The 20,825-nt window shown below is 37.6% G+C and overlaps 1 protein-coding gene across 6 annotated transcripts in view; it reads left to right on the top strand.

The window, feature by feature from the left end:
• TCF4 (transcription factor 4) overlaps window positions 1–20,825 on the top strand; it is a 366,762-nt gene that overhangs the window by 175,045 nt on the left and 170,892 nt on the right. For all 6 annotated transcript variants that reach the window (XR_002732953.1, XM_031934570.1, XM_023218359.1 and 3 more), the window contains one exon: window positions 10,154–10,218. Coding sequence is in view for 5 of the 6 variants with exons in the window: in XM_031934570.1 (XP_031790430.1) it covers window positions 10,154–10,218 (65 nt within the window). In the remaining variant the exon portion in view is untranslated. The remainder of the gene's footprint in view (window positions 1–10,153; window positions 10,219–20,825) is intronic.

Consider the following 20,825-nt stretch of genomic DNA (forward strand, 5'->3'; position numbering starts at 1 on the left):
CCCCTTCCTTGAGCAATAACTAGTGCTGCAGGCTGATTGGACTCTGGAGAGTGTGGCCCTGCATATCTGGCAGTTTGGTTATTATTATGGACCCATTCTCTTGAAGTTGATCTTGAAGAGCAGGCTTGGCTGGAAAACATCATTCTTCTATAAATATAATGGTTAGCAATCTTCCTACTCTTTGTCTTCCTTGGAATGTGTTTTGAATTCTGGGCTGTTACTCCCACTCCCCTCCAGGTTCTTTCAGTAGTTCATGTTTAGGGGATATAGGTCAATTGTATTCAGTGCTAAGGCTAGAGAAATGGTCATTTAATATATTACAGATAGCTATACAAATGACAGCTGGATTATCTTCGGTCTGGGGTTAAAAATGTCACTTATATATGTGTGTATATATGTATGTATTATATCTATCTATATACCATATATAACATTGTCATGCCCCTCCATTCTTTTGATGTAGTTTTGAGTATCATATCCAATGTGTGTGGTTTAAGAGATGAACACTGTTACATTCGTGTTCATTGTAAACTTAGCTTGAAAATTAAGGCCATCACCTATGTACCGTGGTCCTTAAATACACAATTTTTCTGTATAGACAACTAAGTGCCTATGTAGACTACTCTATAACAAATAAAATACTAAACCTTTTCCTCTTTTTTCCATCCCACTGTGGCTTATTTAGAGTTTTATCATTTTTATCTTCTACATTTACTGTTGCTAAGACTCTAGTGGAACATTCAGTTAAATGAGCAGCAAATAATTTATGATTAAAAGTGATTTGTGTGGTGAAATGTGGCTGCTGATTTCCTTCAGATTTGCCAATAAATTCCAAAATATTTAGCCAGGAAACAAAGTCTTGCCCAGATGATGTTGTCTCTATTACATTCGGCCAGAAATGTCACCCATCTCCTCCAATGAAAGGGAAAGGACTGAATTCTCTCCCTCACTGTGGACTTGTCATGCCTCCACGGACCATGGACAGTCAGAGAAGGGGCAGAAGGGCCCTTTTAAATGAATGAACCAGGTGAGGTTCACTAGAGTTGGATCCTGTATTCTAAAGGTGACTTCCACTCTTGAGATAGAAGAGACATGCTTTCAGAGCAGTGGGCCAATGGATCTGATCAATGAGAAGCAACCTTAACAAAACTCCAGGATTCTCATATTTGGGATACTGTTGTTTATTAGAGGAACCAATTTGGCAATGTAAAATTGATTTCCTTAAAAAAAAAAAAAACAGCCTTCATTATTGGAGATGAGCACATTTGAAGGCCTAGCATGCTGCTGGAGAAAGGTTTCTGAAACCCATGAAATGTAACTGTTTGAAATGACCTTGGGGATCAACAATTCCTTGTCTTTTAAAAAAACTCTGCTTAAATAGTTTGTTTCTAGTAGTAATCTACTTTTTGTTATCCATCATGTTACCAGGTTTATTGGAGTTTTAGCTAATGTAACCTATAGAGCTGTGCCTATCACTTACATTGGTTGCTTGTCTCCCTAGCTGGTCAGAATAACCAGTGGAATTTTATTTACAAGAAAAAAAAATAAATCTGCTGGGCACGGTGACTCACGCCTGTAATCCTGGCAGTTTGGGAGGCTGAAGCAGGTAGATCACTTGAGGTCAGGAGTTCAAGACCAGCCTGACCACCATGGTGAAACCCCATCTCTACTAAAAATACAAAAATTAGCCAGGGTGGTGGCATATGCCTGTAGTCCGAGCTACTTGGGAGGCTGAGGCAGGAGAATCGCTTGAACCCAGGAGGTGGAGGTTGCAGTGAGCTGAGATCACACCACTGCACTCCAGCCTGGGCAACAGAGCGAGACCCTGTCTCGAAAAGAAAAAAAAAAAAAAAAAGAGAACACCAGACTCTACTGAATTCACATACCATGGAGAAGAGAACCCAGGAATCTGTTTTTAGGCAAAGTCTTGCTGATAATTCTCCTGATCAGCAAGGTTTCTTAGCCATGAATTGAATTTGAGGCAATTGCTTTTCTCCACACTCACCAGCTCACCGTGAGTCTTCCTTCTGCCTAAAAATACAGTGAAAATATTTTATTTCTGCTTGCTTTTGACACCTTTAGCATGTATTGCAAGATGAGCTTTTTTTCATTTTTATATGAAAAACTATTATGTTCTTTTGAATAAAAAATAAGCTTTCAAATGCATATGCTGTTTTTTCCAAGACCACACAAGTCCTTAATTGCCTTGGTTATATCCAATTATCACAGACTCAAACTGCAGTAAAAATATAAGATACGGTAGGCATCACTGTGAAGATATTATTCACATAAAGCCAATGGTAAGTTACTCATTAGAAGTAAGTTGAGTGATTTCAGGGTTGCCCTTAGTCCTTCAGGTCTCTAGGGGACCCTTGTACAAATTGCTGATTCAGAAAATCATTACTTTGGTGGTTCAAGTGGTACTTTAGTGGCCTTAAAGAGTTATTTGACACACCTCCCCAAACAGCTAAGTTATCCCCATGATTATGTTGATTAATTGCACACTCTGTGGAATTAGTGTTATTTTCAATGAAAGATTCTCCTGCGTTCGGAAAATCAAGCATAAAACTCGTGCTTTAATTTGATAATGTGTGTACTTCTCCTAAGCAGGATGCCAAGTGACGGGCTGATTTTGGCTATTGTTGTCTGGGCCATGTGATATCATCTAGGACAATATTTTTATTCTGCACTGGAAAGGTAGTTTTTGATGGACTGGAGGATGTTCACTCAAAATGCTTATCGATTCGGACACTTTCATCCATCAAGGAACTTGAGAACTCTTTGACTTTATGAATTGAGTTTAAATTATTTGGGGAGAGGATTACAGTAGTGAGAAGGCAATGGTTGTTGCTACAGTAGGCAGTGATAATAATACATCTAGAAAACTCCAAACAGAGGTGTCGTATTGTGGGAAAGTCTTGATACTGAAACTGGAGGTCTGTGTGCTAACTTCGCCACTTCATATCTGTGCAGCCTTTTTAACTATATGAGCTGGTTACCCTTAATTTTAGTTACTTCATCTATAAAAACATGGACTAAAATGTCCATTTAATGAGTTTTAGGGTGTGTTGTCTTAAATAATGTAAGTTAAATTTGCATGTGAGATAGTGCATTACAAATATAAGTGCTTTATGGAGAATTGAATATCGAATCTGAAATTCTTCACTTAGCAGAGCCCTAAAGTGAAGACTTTTGGTGGCACCTTAAGATACGACCTGGGATTTCAGTACTCATACTGTGTTAAAGGCAGCACAGTGCCTAGATGAGATGAGGTGAATCAGTGAATCAGTGATGAAATGCAGCCAAAACTCACAATTTCCAGTGGGATTTCACAGTTTCCAGAGCTATAGGCCATTACTGAGTATTCTGTTTTTAGGGCTAAAAGAACATCAGTGAAAGAGAGGGTTAATGCCAGTCTTTTCCAGAAAAAAATGGTTTACTGCCCATTTTTCATTATCACTTGATACATACAAACTATGTGCCTGCTTAGTTACCTTTTCCCCTATTTGTCTTTATAGGATTTCCTAGGTTGTTGGATGACTAGTTTATTTGCTGTAATGGAGTTGTAATTCTTTTAGCACAAATTTATTTTACATTTAGATTTTTAAATGACTGTGGATGAAGGCAGAGTTGTCCCTGTATCGTAAGATTCTGTAGGAGAGAACCAGTGCTCTTCTCCGAAATTTTTGAAATCGAAAGAATAATGTCACCTTCTGCTTTTTTGTAAACCCAGAGTCTCACCTCCAAACTGGGATCAGGAGTAAAGTTGACTAGCTAGTCAGAACAATGAAGCTACACCTGCATGGCCACAGATTACCATAAGAAATATAAGCTAATGGAAACCAGCAAATTAAATAGTTAAAATGTTTTCATATCAATTTAAATAAAATAAAAATTTAATTTTTGAACCTACATAATTTATCTGATAGAAAACTACAAATATATAGTAACCTGATATATTCTTAGTGTTAAGTTTTAAATAATAGTAGTTCTTAAAGGCCATCAGCTCTTGTATTAATAGACACAAAAATGATGAGGACAGGCATGTATGCTCAAGTCAGTTTAGGAAACATTGTATAAAACTAAATTGAAAGCCAAGTACAGTGTCTCATGCCTGTGATCCCTGCTCCTCTGGAGTCCAGTGCAGAAGAATCCTTGAGCCCAGGACTTTGAGAGAACCTTGGGCAACATACTGAGACCCCATCTCCTTAAAAAAAAAAAAAAGAGAAAACTGTGAATTAAATGTCTCAACTGCAGTACTTCTCAGAGCCTTGAACATGCTAGATACAATGTAAATCTGTTGGGGGATGGGGAATAGCTTGTAACAGTTCGTAGATTCTTTTAATTAGTCTCCCTTTTGGTTTTTGGAGCATGTTGTGGGACCACTATTCTGTAGATGATGCTGAGTGATGCTGGGTTGTCCTGTATTATAATTATATTTTTACTTTTACTCTTCTGTGCATCTTAATACAAAGACATAGTCTTCACACAGAGAAGGTGTAGAAATGCAGTTTTCTGCCATGTTTTTGTTAATTAGTTGCTTTGCCTTAATGTGTGGAGATGGTGGCAGTTTATTGTAAGACGTCACAGAATCCATGTGTATCATTTGTGCAGCTATAAAGTACCTAGAGACCTTTTAGGAATAAAACACCATGTAAATGTAAATTATCATCGCCTATAAGACACTTTCATTAATTTCATATCAAATTCATGAGTGTTTTGAGCTGTGGGATTTGAGAGTCTTCAGTGTCGGGCCTCTAGTTTATTTATACTTTTTTTTTTTTTCCTCAAGAGTTTAAAACACCAGCAGCCTAGCATAGAGCTAAGAGCACAGTCTGGGCAAACAAACTGCCAGGGTTTGAATCCTCGCTCTGTCACTTGTACCTGTGTGGCTGTGGGTGACTTTCTAGATCTCAGTTTCCTCATCTGCAAAATGGTGTTTGTATTACCTGCCTTATGGGGTTGTTGTGCAGATTGAATGAATCATTTTATGTAGAGCTTTGAGCAGTGGTTAATACATGGTAAGGACACAGCTATTCTTATTTGGATAGGGAAGGAAAAGGCAGGTGTGGAAATGATGAAGGACTGTGAATAATAACCTCATGTGTATGTTCAGAACTACTAAAAATTTCAGTCATTGTTTAATGAACTAATCCTTTCTACATATATATAAAGAAAGTCATAGGGTAATCAGAGATGGGATGAGTCTGAGGATGGGGACAGAAATTTATTCTCAGTCAAACATGTTTATGATGAGTTCCCTAGTCCGATGCCAGGGAACAAAAGGCTCATTCTTCAGTTCCCAGAATGAGGATTAACAGTGAAACAGCCTTGCCTGGTATTGTCGTGCAGCATCAGATAATTTTTCATCAAGGCTTTTCATGGGATGATATATTCTCCCATATAGATGCATCTATTTCAGTAGTGGGTGAAACACCTGTCGTTTATGTATAATTTTAAAAGTGGCATTTTACAAATGAAAAGATACCCAACCAAACATGACCCTGTTATTCTCCTACTGGTCAACCACAAGAGGGATCGTCTCTGTTAGAGCTTATCTCTAGAAATCATTGTATTGATAAGTTGCTAGTCTGTCTCTAGCTCTTTCTAGGTGGCTTAGGAAGTGTCATGTGTATCCAGGGGCAGTAATCTACCAAAGGTGATCCTTCTTAGAAGTATCCCTATGAGTGGAATGGATTTATGAGATCACTTTTTCCCTTTATGTAATATTTTCATGTCACCCCATCCCCTTACAATAGGATACCATGAATAGATTGGAAAAAAAATTGGAAGTCAAATGGCTGATAATACAAGAATATAAAAATACTCAATTTGAAAATCTGTAGACATTTGTTAACCATATCACCCTCAAATAAAAAGCAAATTTTCCTGCTCCTTCTTGGGACAGCAAGATAAAAAGATTGTTGAATAGATCAGCAAAACATTGACTTAAAAAAAAAAAAAAAAAAAAAAGATTGATTGGAAGTTGCTTGCCTTTCCTGCTCATATTAGTTTTTCCCGGGCAGGGGAAGCAAGTGAATCCTTTATTGATTGTCATTTGGTGCCATTTTTAATAATAAAATTTAAATATAGGGTTTAGCAGCGGACGGGTTCGATTTGGACAGAACACATGTTGACTTCCTGAACTGTTTGCTCACTGGAGAAGCCGACTTGTTCTGTAGACGGGGCTGCGTGTTGATCTCCTTTGTCTCCAGAAGGATTGATTGACGGATGTTGTGTCTGCTCATTTACAGCGTTTTCCTTGTTTAATTTTTAAAATTGTGACATAGTATTACATGTTCCCTTGTATACATCATTTTTGCAGAAGAAAGTTGTTTAGCCAATATGTCGACTTAGTTTATGAAATCCTCTCTATAGCTTTCATTCAGCCCTTCGTGTACTCCATTAGGTCATATTCATTTCATGCACGGCAAATCGTCACCAGCAGCAAAATTTAACATTTGGTCCTTTTAGGTATAAAAATGAATCAAATGCCTGACAAGATTTATTTCTGGTATATATTTCAGAATCTTCCCCCCTCCCCCCCACCAACCCCATCTTTATGGGCATACAACAAATGTTACTAACGGGTACTTTTAGTTTTAAAAATATGGACAACAGTACTCCACGCAGTAAAAGACTTGAGCGATTAATGCTACCCTTATGCCTCTTTTGAGTAGTTTTAGCCATGGGGCTTGGCACTGCCACCATTGTCTTTGTGCCAAAAAATATCCGCAGCGGCTGTCGCATTCTAGTACCGGAGGGTTGTCTCGAAAATTCCGCAGTGAATGCGCCGGGTTTGTTCATCACTGCTATCTCTTTTAAATATTGGAAAAATAGAATCTTCAGCTCTTTCAAAGCTCCGTTGTGGTTGTGGGGATGGGGGGAGGCGGGTGGTGAAGAATGGAGAAAGGAGGAAAGAGACTGTCCGCACCAGCCAGTTGGTGTAAGTGACAAAAATCCATGCCTGACATAAAGTAAACACAGATATTTAGGAGCCTTTTTGTGTTCATGAGCACAAATAGTTACTTAAGGATCCTACTCAAACGTGTTATCAGCGCTCTTGAAAATTTTGTTGTCTGAAACAAATGTTCCAAGTGAATTTTAAGCAGAAAATCAACATCAAGACCACAGCTAATTTTTAATGGATAATTTACACAAAAGATAGTTGCTTTTCTAGAAACTGAGGTGCCCCTTTAAAATGGCTGCTTTTTATCTTTAAAAAAAAAAAAAAAATGATAGGAATCGCGATTTTATGTTTGAGAAGGTGCTTGGGCTTTATCCACAGTGCCTGATTATTTTGCTCCGAAACAGGGGTTTTGGCTCTGAGGGCAGATTTATAGTTGAATTTGGGAACAAAAAGATGTAATAAAGTTAAAGGCTTACACTATCAGAATGAAATGTGTTCGCTCATGATCTCTGGACCGATCTATTTGATGGTAAAAGTGGATGCTACAGATGAAATCTTTACAAGGAGCATAATCCTTAAAAAAAAAAAAAAAAAAGAAAAAGAAAAAGAAAAAAAAAAAGTCCACCTCCCAGCCTCCTGCTGGCTGTGTTGCCTCTTTGGTACCTCGCAGACTTCGACAGAGCCCTGGACGGGTGCCCATTGATGTCATGGAAACACTCAAATTACTGAGAATGATTCATGTCTATGCTGGTCTCTTATCCTCCCCCACACAAACAGGAGTAGATTTTTAACCCTGACAACTTGTAATTTGCAGTGGGTTTATTTTTGTATCTGGATAAATATTTTTTAACAAGCAAAATTAAGATTAAGCAGTCTGTATCTGATATGATAGTAAAGAATGCTGGGTTCCATGTAGCCAAGAGTACTATGGGGACTCTGTAGCGTGAATTCATATTCTTCTCCTCCTCTTTCCCTCCTCCCTCTTTCTTTTCCTACCCCTTGCTCTTTGCATTCCACTCTTCCTCTCTTTTTCTCCTACTTATTCTCTCTTTCCTTTTAAAATCCTGCCCTTTTATCTTTACAATAATGGAAGGAGTAGCCCAACTTATATCTATAAGTGAGGCAAATCCTGGCAGAAAAATTCCTCCCTCCAGTTCTGTGTGTTGGAGTCGAGTTGGGAAATAATGCTGAGTAGTGAAATTCTACAGGGGATAGCTTCAGGAATTCCTTCTAGAGAAAAAAAAAAAAATAGATGTTTTTTCTTCCTTAAACTGTATTTTACAATTTAGATTTTTAGAAATGACCAAAACAGGACACTAGATGTTCAGTTTCTTAGGAAGTCAGAGCAGATTCTACTTTATCCATCTTTCTGTCTTTCTGCCTGCCTTCTTACCTGCCCAGCTTCCTGCCTGCCTATCTACCTGTTAAACAAGTGAATATTACGTCAAAGTAAGTGATGTAATGGTGATATTGAAGCATTATTGAAGCATTCTTAGATGCAAAAGCTTAAGGAAGGACACACGTCCTTTGATAGCTCATGAAGGTCGAGCCTTCTCTGTTAGTAACATTTACAGAGAGAAGTTAAAGGGTGTAAGTAGCTTAAATTTGACGTACACAGATGAGTAAATATGTCTTTGTGACCATTCCCACTGCTGATACAAGTATAAATGTATCTTTTCTTCAATGTAAAATCCTCATACAATGGAAGTTATTCTGTTTCATCTTCTACGACTGACAATCTGTGCCATGGTGTCTTGTTTCACTGAAATTGAAACTGATACGGGCATTGATTTTATACTTTGAGCTGAGTGCTAGACCAGAAATGGGGCGGAGGTGTTTTCCCAACTTTAAGATTCATTAAAATCAGTAGAAAAGTTAATACTGGGAAACAGGGGGTTAATTTTAAGACTTAGGTTTGGCTTTCTTTGAAAACTGCCATCCATTTTCTATATGTAATGACTTGGATACAGGGTACCCTTTTGACCAGATAGAAAATTTATGGATATAAATGTATCAAAGATACATTCTTTGTGTGGTGTCAGGAAGGCATAGTCTAATAACATTGCTATTGCCATTGACCTAAAAGATAAAAAGGCTACTGTTACTTTTAGCATTCCTGTTGAGTTGAGAGAGGAAAACTTGGGGGTTGTAAACTTCAGAAGGAAATCTATTCAGCCTCTCAAAATACAAGTTTAGAGTTTTCCCATTGGATAAAAGAATAGTGTAGTCCTATGTATCACATACAGTTACTGTAAAGCTCCAGTCTTGATGAAAGAAGTATCCTTTAGACTTGAATGGGGTGGGGTCTTAGGCACCTGCACCTACCTGCCTCTTTTAGCTCCTTGTAATGTCCTGGTATGGACAGATTTCTACAGTTATTCTCCACATGTCGCTATCTGGACTCTGCTGCTTAGATCTCTTGTAATGTGATTTCATTATCTCCCTAATGATTATTGGGGTTAAACTTTAAAAAGAAACAAATGAACACCCTTGATTTTATTCTTAGATGTGGCCAAATGGCATCGAAGGGTCCATAGATCTCTGTAGAGTAGTCTACAGATAAAAATTGGGTTGTTAGAATTGGAAACAGACGTTCACATTCCACAATCCCTTGTGCTGCTGGGTGTATTGGTGGAATCTGAACTTGGGTTCAGAGTAGGCAACTTTTCAAAAGCCCTGTTTCCCAAATGTAAATTCCATCATCATCTTGATCATGATGGGACTCACTCCTGGGAAAGGGAGTTTTTGAAAACGAGAGAGAGAGAGACTCAGAATTTTGAATAGTTTCTTTGCTAAATTCACCATCTGGAGAGCCTTTGATTGATTAGTTTTAGCCTCACCATTAAGTGTCAATATAATCAATGGGAATTGCTAGGCTAGGGTCATTACATAGATAATTTGCCTGCTGTGTAAATAAAAATGAAATTGTTTAAATTTTGTGCAAGAGAAAGTGAAAATAAGGAGTTACGATTTGTTTGTTAGAGAAAGTGGAGGCCATTGGAATGACAGTTTTTGGAAGTGTGGAGCAGTTTGGCTAAGAATAGGAATGAAGGATATTTTTTTCCAGTTTATCATAGCCAGAGTGAGGAAGTGTTATTCCCTCTCTTGCTTGCATACATTGCCAGTAGTGCCTACTTTACGTATGTAAACATCGGGGAAGAGCAGTAGATGTCTGTTACCTGGAGGAGATTTTTTTTTTAAGGAAAAACACAATTTACACTTTTTTGTCGTTTCTCTTGGCAGGTAAAACAGAAAGGGGCTCATACTCATCTTATGGGAGAGAATCAAACTTACAGGGTTGCCACCAGGTAAGTGAGAATCTCCGTTGCAGAAGGGTTGAGAGGATTAACCTGGTAAATCAGTTTGTTTGCTAAATTAGATGATGCATTTTAAACTGTGACACCAAAGATGCACTGGCAAGTCAGATGATGGCTCTCTCTTTAAGTAATGAAATAACACAGAGCTTAGAACTGATAAACACCTCATCTTTAGATCGCTGCTGTATCAGAACTATGTTCATGGGCTTGTTTTTATTTTTTAATCCATCAGCCGGTACCAGTGGCACTGTTTGCAAACCAGCAATGTCTGTGAAAGTGGTTCTATCAAAAGAGTTTATTTGCAATTAAGAACTTAAGAATTTCTTACGCAGGAAATACTTCACGGAGTCATGTGTCAGACCCTGGGTTTCGGGTGGCTATTGCCCTAAATTATCGTTTTCATAGGGGCTGTATGATGTTGTGTGAAAACAGGGTTGTATTGAGGGATAAAAATGTCTGTGAAAATATGATTTGTTGTCCCTTTTTGTTTCTGAATTGTTTTTGGCTGGAAGTCAAGGCCAGCAGGCTAACAGTAAAGCCGTCTCAAGGGTAGCATGCGTGAGCTAGAAAAATAAGAGTACTTTAATGAAATAATAAAATGCCAGTGTAATACAAAGGTATAGCATGTTTGTGTTTGTGTCTCTGAGCACTCTGCATTTGTATACTTTAAACTCTCCAGAGAGAGGCTATTTCTAAAAATACTATCAATGGCTAAAAGTGTAAGCTTTGTTTCAAGACAATTGAGTTTTTATAGATGCTTTCTTTTTCAGTTCAATATCAGTATTAATCATGTATTTAAAATCTTTTTAAAAAATTTATACTTCCTTTTTATTAGTGCATTGGTTTCTTTGGAAAACTCTTGATGGAATTTAATAATCCTCTTCAATATTCAGAGCGCTCTGCTGTTTTTATTATTTACCCAAACAAAATGTACTTTTTTTTTTTTTTTTTCCTTTAATGCTGGAAAGGGGATGCTTACTCTCTTAAACTCTCTCACCCTCTCATGTTCTTGATGGGGGGAAGAATCTATTTTGATTTTTTTTTTAAACAGCCCATTTAATATACCCCTGAAAAATGTAAGCAAAGTTTTGTTTTCGTAATTAAATCGAGCCTATGAGGAAAATTTCCTTTACGTATCAGACATAGGCAGGTACGACTTCTGGTGGGTTGGTGTGTTTGTTTTTTCCCTGTATATATTTGCATTTTTAAAGTTTACTCCCTTGGCCCAGCCACCAATTCAGTCATATTCAGCATCTGAAAGATTTGTTGCATTGAGGTGAACAGTGCTTGGTTAAGAGCTCCTGCCGGAGTGCAGTTCATGGCAGTTTGTTTGGAAAGAATTCTGCAGGAAAGAAATTTACAGCCATTCCAGCGCAACGGAAACATCTTTGGAATGTGAGTGCAAATGTTCGAGCTAGATAGCCTGGGCGACAAGCCTCTGAGTGCTGTGTCTCTGGTGTAAAGCTCTCAGTTCCTGCAGAAGAGCGTGTTCCTGTGGGTCTGGTTTCTGAGGGTCAAGGCGGAGGTCATTAGAGTTTTGGGGAGAAGAAAGTTGACAACATCCTTCCTTTCTGCAGATGGTCATGGCAGAGGTCTCTGTTTTCGCTGGGCCCCTTTTTCTGGTCATTGAGAAAATAGGCTTCCTCGCCCCTGTATCCTTTCTTACTAATAGGAATTGGCGTGATTCCTCACAGACACAAAGATTTCCTCTGCTGAGTAAGCGTGAGGCCCCTTAACTTGTGAAAGCATCATCCAGACCGTGTGAGTCTGTCTGTGTATGTGCAGAACGCAGACCCTCCTTTCTCCGTTTGTGGGAAATACTTCCCTCGGGTGAAACTGAAGTTAATTTTTTTTTTTTTCAAACAAGGTGAGAAGTGGAAAGGGGCAGAGGGTGGAAGAGAGGTGGATGGATTGGCATGTGATGGCTGAATTTTTGGGCCTTGGGAGGTTCGTTTTGAGGCATTAATGTCCAGGAAAATTCTTTTGTATATAGCACTGTGACTGCATATGCTTTTCTTAAAAGCCTTCATAATGTAGCCGTGGAGTGTGGAGATTCCTTCATTCTTAATTTGTGCTTCGTGGTTGTGAGTCTTGCAAGAGTCTACTATCTCTGTGCTTAGCGTGGTCGCAGCAATCTCCATAAACAGTGTGATTACTTAGAGATAAATAAAAGTGAAATTTTGGAAATTTGCTGATAGAGGGAAATAGGGACTGAAGATGAAAAATGTACAGAGTATGAATTTCTGCTTTCTGTGAAATTTGAGAATAGAACAGACCATAGTGTGTCTTCTAGTGAATTAGTTTCTCGTGTGCTGTATTGTTGTTTGAATCCCTGTCTGCAACACCAGCTATGCAAACCAAAGAGAAAGGCAAAATCTCAGTATCTTGGGCTTCAAGTCTGAATAGCAGATCACAGCTGAAATGATTCCCTACTGTGTGACAAGGTGAGTGACTCGTGGAGGGGAGGCTTTTGTTTTCTTCTGTTTACTACATGATTGAGATACGGAATAGGAAACCTTTAGATGGTGTGCCCTAAGGAGCTCCAAAAGCTGCTTTATCATATTATAACAGTGTATCCTATGGACTTAAAGGGGTGAGCAGTGCTATATGGAAACATGCTTCTTCCAGTCCCAATAGCCTTTTGTTTGGTGTAGAGACAGAGTGGTGGTAAGCAACAGGTAGTAAAGCACTGTCCTGGAGGAATACATTATTATTGCGAGATGTGTATTGTTTCAGAAATGATTATCAAGTTAAAAAATAGATACATATTTTAGATTTATCTTAAGGATTTAACACTAATACTAATGGACATATGGCGCTTTTTTAAATGGATATATTTTAGCAGAAGAACGAAAGCCGGCAGATTCTTTACTAGTAATTAAGTTGTTTTCATTAAAAATAGTAATGGGATAATATTATTTCATTAATGCATTTCCACGTGACATTATCAGAAATAAACATGGTGACTTTTTGAGATTTTTAAAATGGTGTAGAAAATGAACCAATAGATAAGCAAAAGTAACCAAATGAACTTTTTTGAGTTCTTACTAAATATGTCAAAGCTAATTTATATCAAATTGGGGTGCAGAAATCACACCCAGCTTAACATGTTCTTGCCAAATTGCAACCTCATATTCCTTTAACTGGCAGAGAAAATAAAACTTATAATGGATTATCTGACAGAAATGAAAATGAGTGGGAATAAAGTTTTTTGCAAGATAGTCCAACCTTAATACTATAATAGACAATAGCTAATACTTAATGGGCATCATTGCGAATGCCAGAAGGGAAAAAATGTCATTTGTTTTTGGCTTCTTTGGCTTCTTTTGCTGCTTTGAATAGAATGTTTGGCGACTTGCACACTTTAAAATTTTGCTGAAATCTATTTTTTTTAACGAGATGATGACATGAAAACAAATAATTGTTATTAGTTCTCCCCTCAAATGGAAGTTTAGTGTTTATTATCAGGAATTGTTTGTATTTTCTTTCTGGGATATAGCCCATGTCTAAAGCCATGGTTTCATTGTTAGTATTTGTGTGTGTGTGTGTGTGTGTGTGTGTGTGTGTGAAAGAGAGAGAGAGAAAGCTGCCTATCTGAGTCCAATCAAATTAGAATCTTGTGAGCTGGGCCTGTGCTTTTCTGACAACTCCCCAGGTTATTCTAATGTGCAGCTAGGTTTTATCATTTCCTAGAATGTTCGGTAGGAATATACTCTGTATTAATGACTTGTGTTCAACATATGGCATTACTACTGACCTTGAAAATACTTTTAGGCTCTTTGCATTAATTTGATTATTCAAGGCATGGAAATACATTGCATGTGAACTTCATTTAAAAGGTGGTGAAAATTAGTGATATAGTGAAAATCTTGAAATCTTTATGTAGAATTCCACAACTGAGTGTCCCAGCCCATATCTTGTTTTCTCTAGTGAAGTCCAAGCCTTTAGCCTCATCCAAATTCTTTTTCTTCCTCAGCAAGTAATCAAATAGGACTTTGTTGTTACAGTTATTTGATGTTTAGATCTTAAAATGACTAATGGAGTATAGGAATTAGACCTGATCTAGGAGATTGTTGTTAATTTCCATAAACTTGGAGACCAGGGAGGAAACGGATTTTCTTTATATGTGACTTAGTTTGCCCGTAGGTTGCTCATTTTTGGTTCATCGAAATTAAGCATGTAGTTGATTCCAAAATGAATTTCACATTTCAGCATTGATTTCTTTGTCTTATTATTTTTACTTTTGATTCAATAGGTATTACAAACAACTTGATTCTAAAACTTTTGGCTTCTTTCAGTTTTTCTTAAGTCAAAATAGGATGTAAGCGAAAACAGCACAAAATTATTTTGTTTATTACGAAATTGGCAATTTAGGCCTTACGCAAGCAGAAATACACATCACTTTTTAATTTGCTGCGATGCCTAAGTGTTTATTCTGAGTGTTCAGCACATCCCTCGAGGTCTTATGCATCCTTCCTGGGAAGCTCTCCTTTGCAGGGCCTTAGCACCTTTTAAATTTGCCATCATTTTTATGTGTTTGTTGCATGCTGATTTCCACAGGATTCTGTAAACTCATGGAGGGCAGGGACCATATCTGCTTTATCTTGCATGTGTACCATGTGCCTAGCAGGGCAAAAATTGCAATGACCTAGTGTTTCTTTCCTCAGCATCACTTTTGGAAGCCATTTTGAGGGAGTAAAGTCTGAATAGCAATGTACACAAACCATATTGTGAGCATCTTTTTCATGCCTACGAAAACCAGAAAACTGCCCTCTCCCAAAAAAAAAGTCCTTTGGAAGCTCCTCCTTCTAACATGCTGTGCAGGCTCTGGAAGGACACCAAAGTCATACCGTGGAGAGACACCCACTCTTGACTTTTGAGGGGTTGAGTCGTCTCACTCACCTGGTGGCTTCACCATTCTAGGCCATAATGTATATCTGGAAAGACCTGAACGAGGGAATTAGAGATGGTCTGTGGTTCTGGCAGAGGTGTTGGAACCAAAGGTCAGCGTCCTGGTCCGAACATTGAAATGTAGCAGTGTGAACAGTAGGACAGGATATTTTAAATTGTGACCGTTTCAGACATCACAGGGCCTGAGTTTGCAGTCTATATGTCATCGCAGCTGTGTCCCCGAGCGGTATTTTTCGGGCAGCAGCTCATTCATTTTGGGGGATTGCTATGGGTATACCCTTCTTTCAAAAGTCAGCCAGTACTTATCAAAGAGGAGAATGGGTCCATTCTTTCATTGCATAGGTTAGGAAATATTCATTGACCCTGTAGTGATGTGTTAGATACTCAGGAGAAAAACAAAGGGATCTTGTATACCTTCCCTTTATCCCCACCAGCAGCTTCCTGGTTATTAACAGGAAAAAATCGAGCTCTATTTATTTATTTTTATTTTTAACCTTATGTGGCATAAATTTTTGAGCATCCGGAACAGTTGAAAAAATAATAAAATGAATGCTGCATACCTATTTAGGTTAAACAGTTGTTTGTATTTGTTATACAGTATTTGTGTGTGTGTGTGTGTATAATATGTATAAGAATACATATTTTCCAGTGAACCAACCTTTTTAAGTTGCATATTTAATAAGAATGCACCCGTAGATTTTTCAGTATGTATCTCTTAAAAATCAGACATTTGCCTAACATACTATTATTATCCCTAAAGAAATTGACAATAGTTTCTTAATCTCAATCCATATTCAGGTTTCTTCAGTTGTCTTCATGCAAATGTCTTTAGTAGCTTTTTAAAAAAAGGCTACGAAAATGCCATTTACGCATGGCGTTTGATTTCTATATCTCTTTATAATTTCTTGTAAACTAGAGCTGTTCCTCTATTTTTATTCTTTTTTAAATTGTATAATTTAGTTTTTAGAGATGGGGTATCGGTGTGTTGCCAAGGCTGGACTCAAACTTCTGGGCTTAAGGGATTTTCCTGAGTAATTTTTTTGTTGATTTGTTTGAATGGTAGTGACTTTAAAGAGACCAGGCCGACTGTCCTATAAAACATTCCCCTTTCTAGAATTAATAGATTTCCTTTCTTTGTGGTGCTGTTTAATTTTGTTCATCACTTGTTTTGCCTACAAATTTAAAATTAGGTCTGAAGGTTTATGCAGGTTCAGGTTAAACATTTTTGGCTGGAATATTTCATTGAGGGTGCTGTGTGCGTCAAATTACATTCCAACAGAATATTGAGCTATGCCGCTGTTGGTAATGCTACCTTCAATCACTTGGCAAAAGTGGTGACCACTGGATTGTTCCATTGTAAAGGAACCTTTCCCCATCTGCGATTAACAAATAATCTTTGTATTGATACTTTAGCAATGGACAGATACCCCCTTTTCCCAACAACTTTTGACCTAATGGTTTTAGCACACCTTGATGACCCTTTCCTGAATCATTTATTTCAACTGAGGACTTCAAACTGGTGATTCTTTTAAAATTCCATCATTCCTTCCACATTTATAGCTAGCGTTCTTCTATAAAGAGGCAGTTTCTTTCATCATTCATTTTAACACTGTCAGTTTCATGTTTCATATTTTATATAAGTGTCATAACAATTATTGTTTTTAATATGTTTCCTTACCTGGAGGATGTTGGAATCATTAAAGTATTCTTGAAATCTCTTAAGGTATATTGAGAAGAAAAGTAGTTATGGCTCAGGCTGATGGTCAGAGAGGCTTTAATTGTAAGAGGAGGGAGGTAATTACAGGCATGTTTCCTTGTAAACTAAAGTTCAGTATTCCTTTGGTGAAATTTGGAACCTTGCAACAACCTCTGTGCCCCTAGCTGTGTTTCTCCGATTCTCATATTGCCACTCTATAATTGCTCGTAAACATCTCACAAGGTTGATCATCAGTAGCTGACTGGCCGACTCGAAGGGGTTCCTGTGATGCTCTGTGAAGCTGCGCTATCAGGGATCAGCTAATAATCCCTGCCTCAGTCCTTTCACAATCCAGACATGGTTGATAGTGAATGTCAAAATGAGTGAATTTCTAAAAGATAGTTTGGGCTTAATCTAACTAGTATTAGGTACTGATATAAATCTCTGAGTTGGTTATTATTATCGTCCCTTAATAATTAAGAAAGGGGTGCTCAGAGAAGTAAAGCAAGTAGACCTCAAATCATTTGCTTCAAGTAAGTTTCAGAGCCAGACTCTGAACTCTAAGATGTTTTGTTTTAAAGCCAGTGCCTTCCAACTTGGGTTCCCTGCTACTTAAGCCCATGATGGAGTTTTTAGGCTCAGAAGTCCATATTAATTCTCATCTAGAAACCTCTGTCTGGTCAATTCCAAGCCCACTGGAGGATCTGGGCCTGGACACAGTGCCTACAACAGAGTAGCTGCACTCAGCTCTGTTCAGGGTTAGCTAGAACTCTGAACAGTCGGTAGGGAAAGGCATAGCGGAGGGCAGATTGCATCGTTCCTGACTGCCCAGCCTTAAGAGGGGGGAAAAAAAAGATTATATGAATAATCTATTCAGTAACATCCTCAGAATTAGCATGTGCAATTTCCGTAAAACCAATGAGGATTTCCTGTGAAAAGGCTGGGGTGGAATATGCCAATTCACATTTTAGCAACAGCATGAACACTTTCTTAAAAATGTATAGATTATGTTTTGGCTTTGCTTTTTGTGCAATGTAGGCAGAATATGGTTTGCTATTATATAAATTTGGATTCATTATAGATCACATTATTGTTCCAAAAACACAAGAGCTTCATACAATGAGATTCTAAAACAATACCTTTAGCAGGTTCTTAAATATGACCCAATAATTTTTTGATTATGGCATTTAGCCCTCAAGTAAAATATATGAAACAACAGAATATGTGCGAGGAGCATAGGCAAGTTTTATACAACAGTTCAGGCAGTTAGTGCATAAAAAGCCATTGTAATTGCTTTGAGATGATTTATGAGACACCAAAGAAATGGACTCCTAGTATCCAAATTGAAATTTCACCAGGATCGTGGGATTAACTTCCCCTTTCTTATGAAAACCATTAAGTGTTTTTTAAATAGCTTCTAACAATTAGGACTACAGTTCTTCATCTTTATATTTCTGATAGGTGTAAAGACAAAGGGGAAAGTCAGTTAATGACCGAAGAAATAATTGATTTAATGCTGAGGTGTATCTGATATAATTTAATGTTGAAACATACCTACATATCATGTAGATTTCAGTGTCACTCTGTAGTATCCTTCTGTAAGAAAGGCAGTATACTCAAAATTCAACATCAGGACAGTGTTTCAATGTGAAATGACAGAAATATTTCTTTATTGAAGGTCATGCTTGATATTGTTTTATTGTTGGGAGCTTTTTACTGAAACTCTTTAAAACTGAACCCTCAAATTAAAATATCGGCAACACTGAAAGATAGCAACAGAAGCCTGTAATCTGAATTGACGGACTTATTAAGGACTTCAGAAAAAAAGACGTTAGAAAAGAAGCATATACTGTTGAGTCTGCTGCCGTGCCTGATAGGGATAACCTGCTTAGAATTGAAGCACCTCATTCTTTGAAAAATTGTTTGCGCGCTTTGGATACTGACGTGGATTTGTTTACGTGTGCTTTCGCTAACAGATCACCTGAACTTCCTAAAGCATGGACTTTTCGTGTTCAGTGTGTTGTTTTTTAATCTCATAGAAGTAGTTTCATGGGGAGGAGAAAACCGAAACCGGCAAGAATACTTCTTTGCATTTGCCTTAGCATTTCCAATACGCAAATGTTGCTTTTTTCATAGTATGGCACTTACTTCCGTTAGACATTTCTTGTACTTAACAAAGGGCAAAGTCACATTTTGGTGGGAGAGCGACTTTCGCCCAGCACTTCACCAGATCTCGTTGAATAGAATATATTACCACTGTTAACGTTCTTAGGTTTCTTAATGAAACCTACATATCCTTTATTTCCATTTTCCTCTCCTTTCAGAAGACATCTTCCAGTGAACAATTTCTATGACTTAAATACCAGATATATGTTATTTTCAAGCTACCTCAAAGCCATATTTTTGTGCATTTGCGACGATAACAATTCCATGCTTCGGAATAATTACGTAGGAGTATCATTGAGGTTTTTAGGCAGTACCCACCCTCTAGAGTTCTATACGTGGGGGGTTTCTGTGTGTTGGGGTTTTACTGTGCAAGCACACAGAATATTCTGAGCTCATTTGTACCGTGATAATGAACAGCAGGGCACTGAATCTTTTCAGTTTTATTGGCATTGTATACAGTAAGTTATTAAATTTCATTTCTGTAATACACCTGCAGTAAAATAACAAAACATTGGTGCATTTAAAGAACATGTGTGTGTGGTACAATGCCCTCCCCATCATTTCAGACCCCTGCAAACAGCTGCTTACATATTTCAAGATCCATTGTATATATTCCCTCGAGCCCACCTCTAATAATCGAGACACATCTGCCATTGCAGTATTATAGGCATATGTAGTTTTATTGAAAACTATACCTGTAAAAAAATTAAATAACTCCCGCCTCAATTAAATTGGCAAGCTACCTTTTGCAAAGATCATGTTGCAGACCTCTTGAGACCCAAGTGAGTTCATTTTATTCTTATATTGCAAATCACTAAATATGTTATTTTTATTTAGCTGAGTAGCTAACTTTCCTCATACTTTGATGGTAAGTTATTTTCATCCGTTCTCACTTTTGTTTTCCTTCTCCCCTCATCTTTACATATTAAAAACATTCTGCAAATTGCATGAAGCAAACATTTTGAGAGTCTGACCAGAAAAAAATCAAAGGGAAAGGACCCTAACATGAAGCTTTAACTTTGAAGTGATTATTAAATACATACATACAAAGGTTACAAAATTGGGATCAAATTTATAACTCATGTTGTGGCTTGTGATTTTTACAAGCTTCTTTGAGATCCATTTGATCATCATAATGGCAGAATAGGCAGGAATGTGAAGAGAAAGTGAGTTAGTAGGCCATACAAAGCCTAGGCAGATGGATTCCTATTGGATTAAATACCTTAACACTTACTCTTAAAAAAAGATAGATATGAGATCTCACTCTGTCACCCAGGCTGGAGTGCAGTGGTGCAGTCATAGCTCACTGCAACCTTGAACGGGGCTCAAGCGATCCTCCCTCCTCAGCGTAGCTAGGACTGCAGGCATATGCCACCACGCCTGGCTAACTTTTTTATTTTTTGTAGAGACGGGGTCTCATGTTGTTGTCCAGGCTGTCTCAAATACCTGACTTCAAGCCGTCCTTCTACCTAGACTTTCCAAAATGCTGTGATTCTAGGCATGAGTCACTGCACCCAGCCAACATTCTTAATACTTGCTGAAGTTTGGGTCTGTAATAGATGTCTGCAAAATAGTTTTTTATCCAAAGAAGGAATAAGAGTAAAATATTTAGCGATATAAAAATGTGAGCTTAAACTTATTTTAAGTTACGTAAGGTATCTGTATAGGTCTTCATGTGAGTTAATCATGCCAATATATAGTGATTTAATGAAGAAGAATTTTTTTTACATTTGTTTTATATTTTCATAGAAAAAATCCAAAAACACAAGTTGCCCACTATATGGGAAACATATATGTATATATATCATATATGTCAGTATATGTC

This window comes from Piliocolobus tephrosceles, chromosome 18, assembly GCF_002776525.5.
Source record: "Piliocolobus tephrosceles isolate RC106 chromosome 18, ASM277652v3, whole genome shotgun sequence".
In the NCBI taxonomy this organism is placed as follows: domain Eukaryota; kingdom Metazoa; phylum Chordata; class Mammalia; order Primates; family Cercopithecidae; genus Piliocolobus; species Piliocolobus tephrosceles.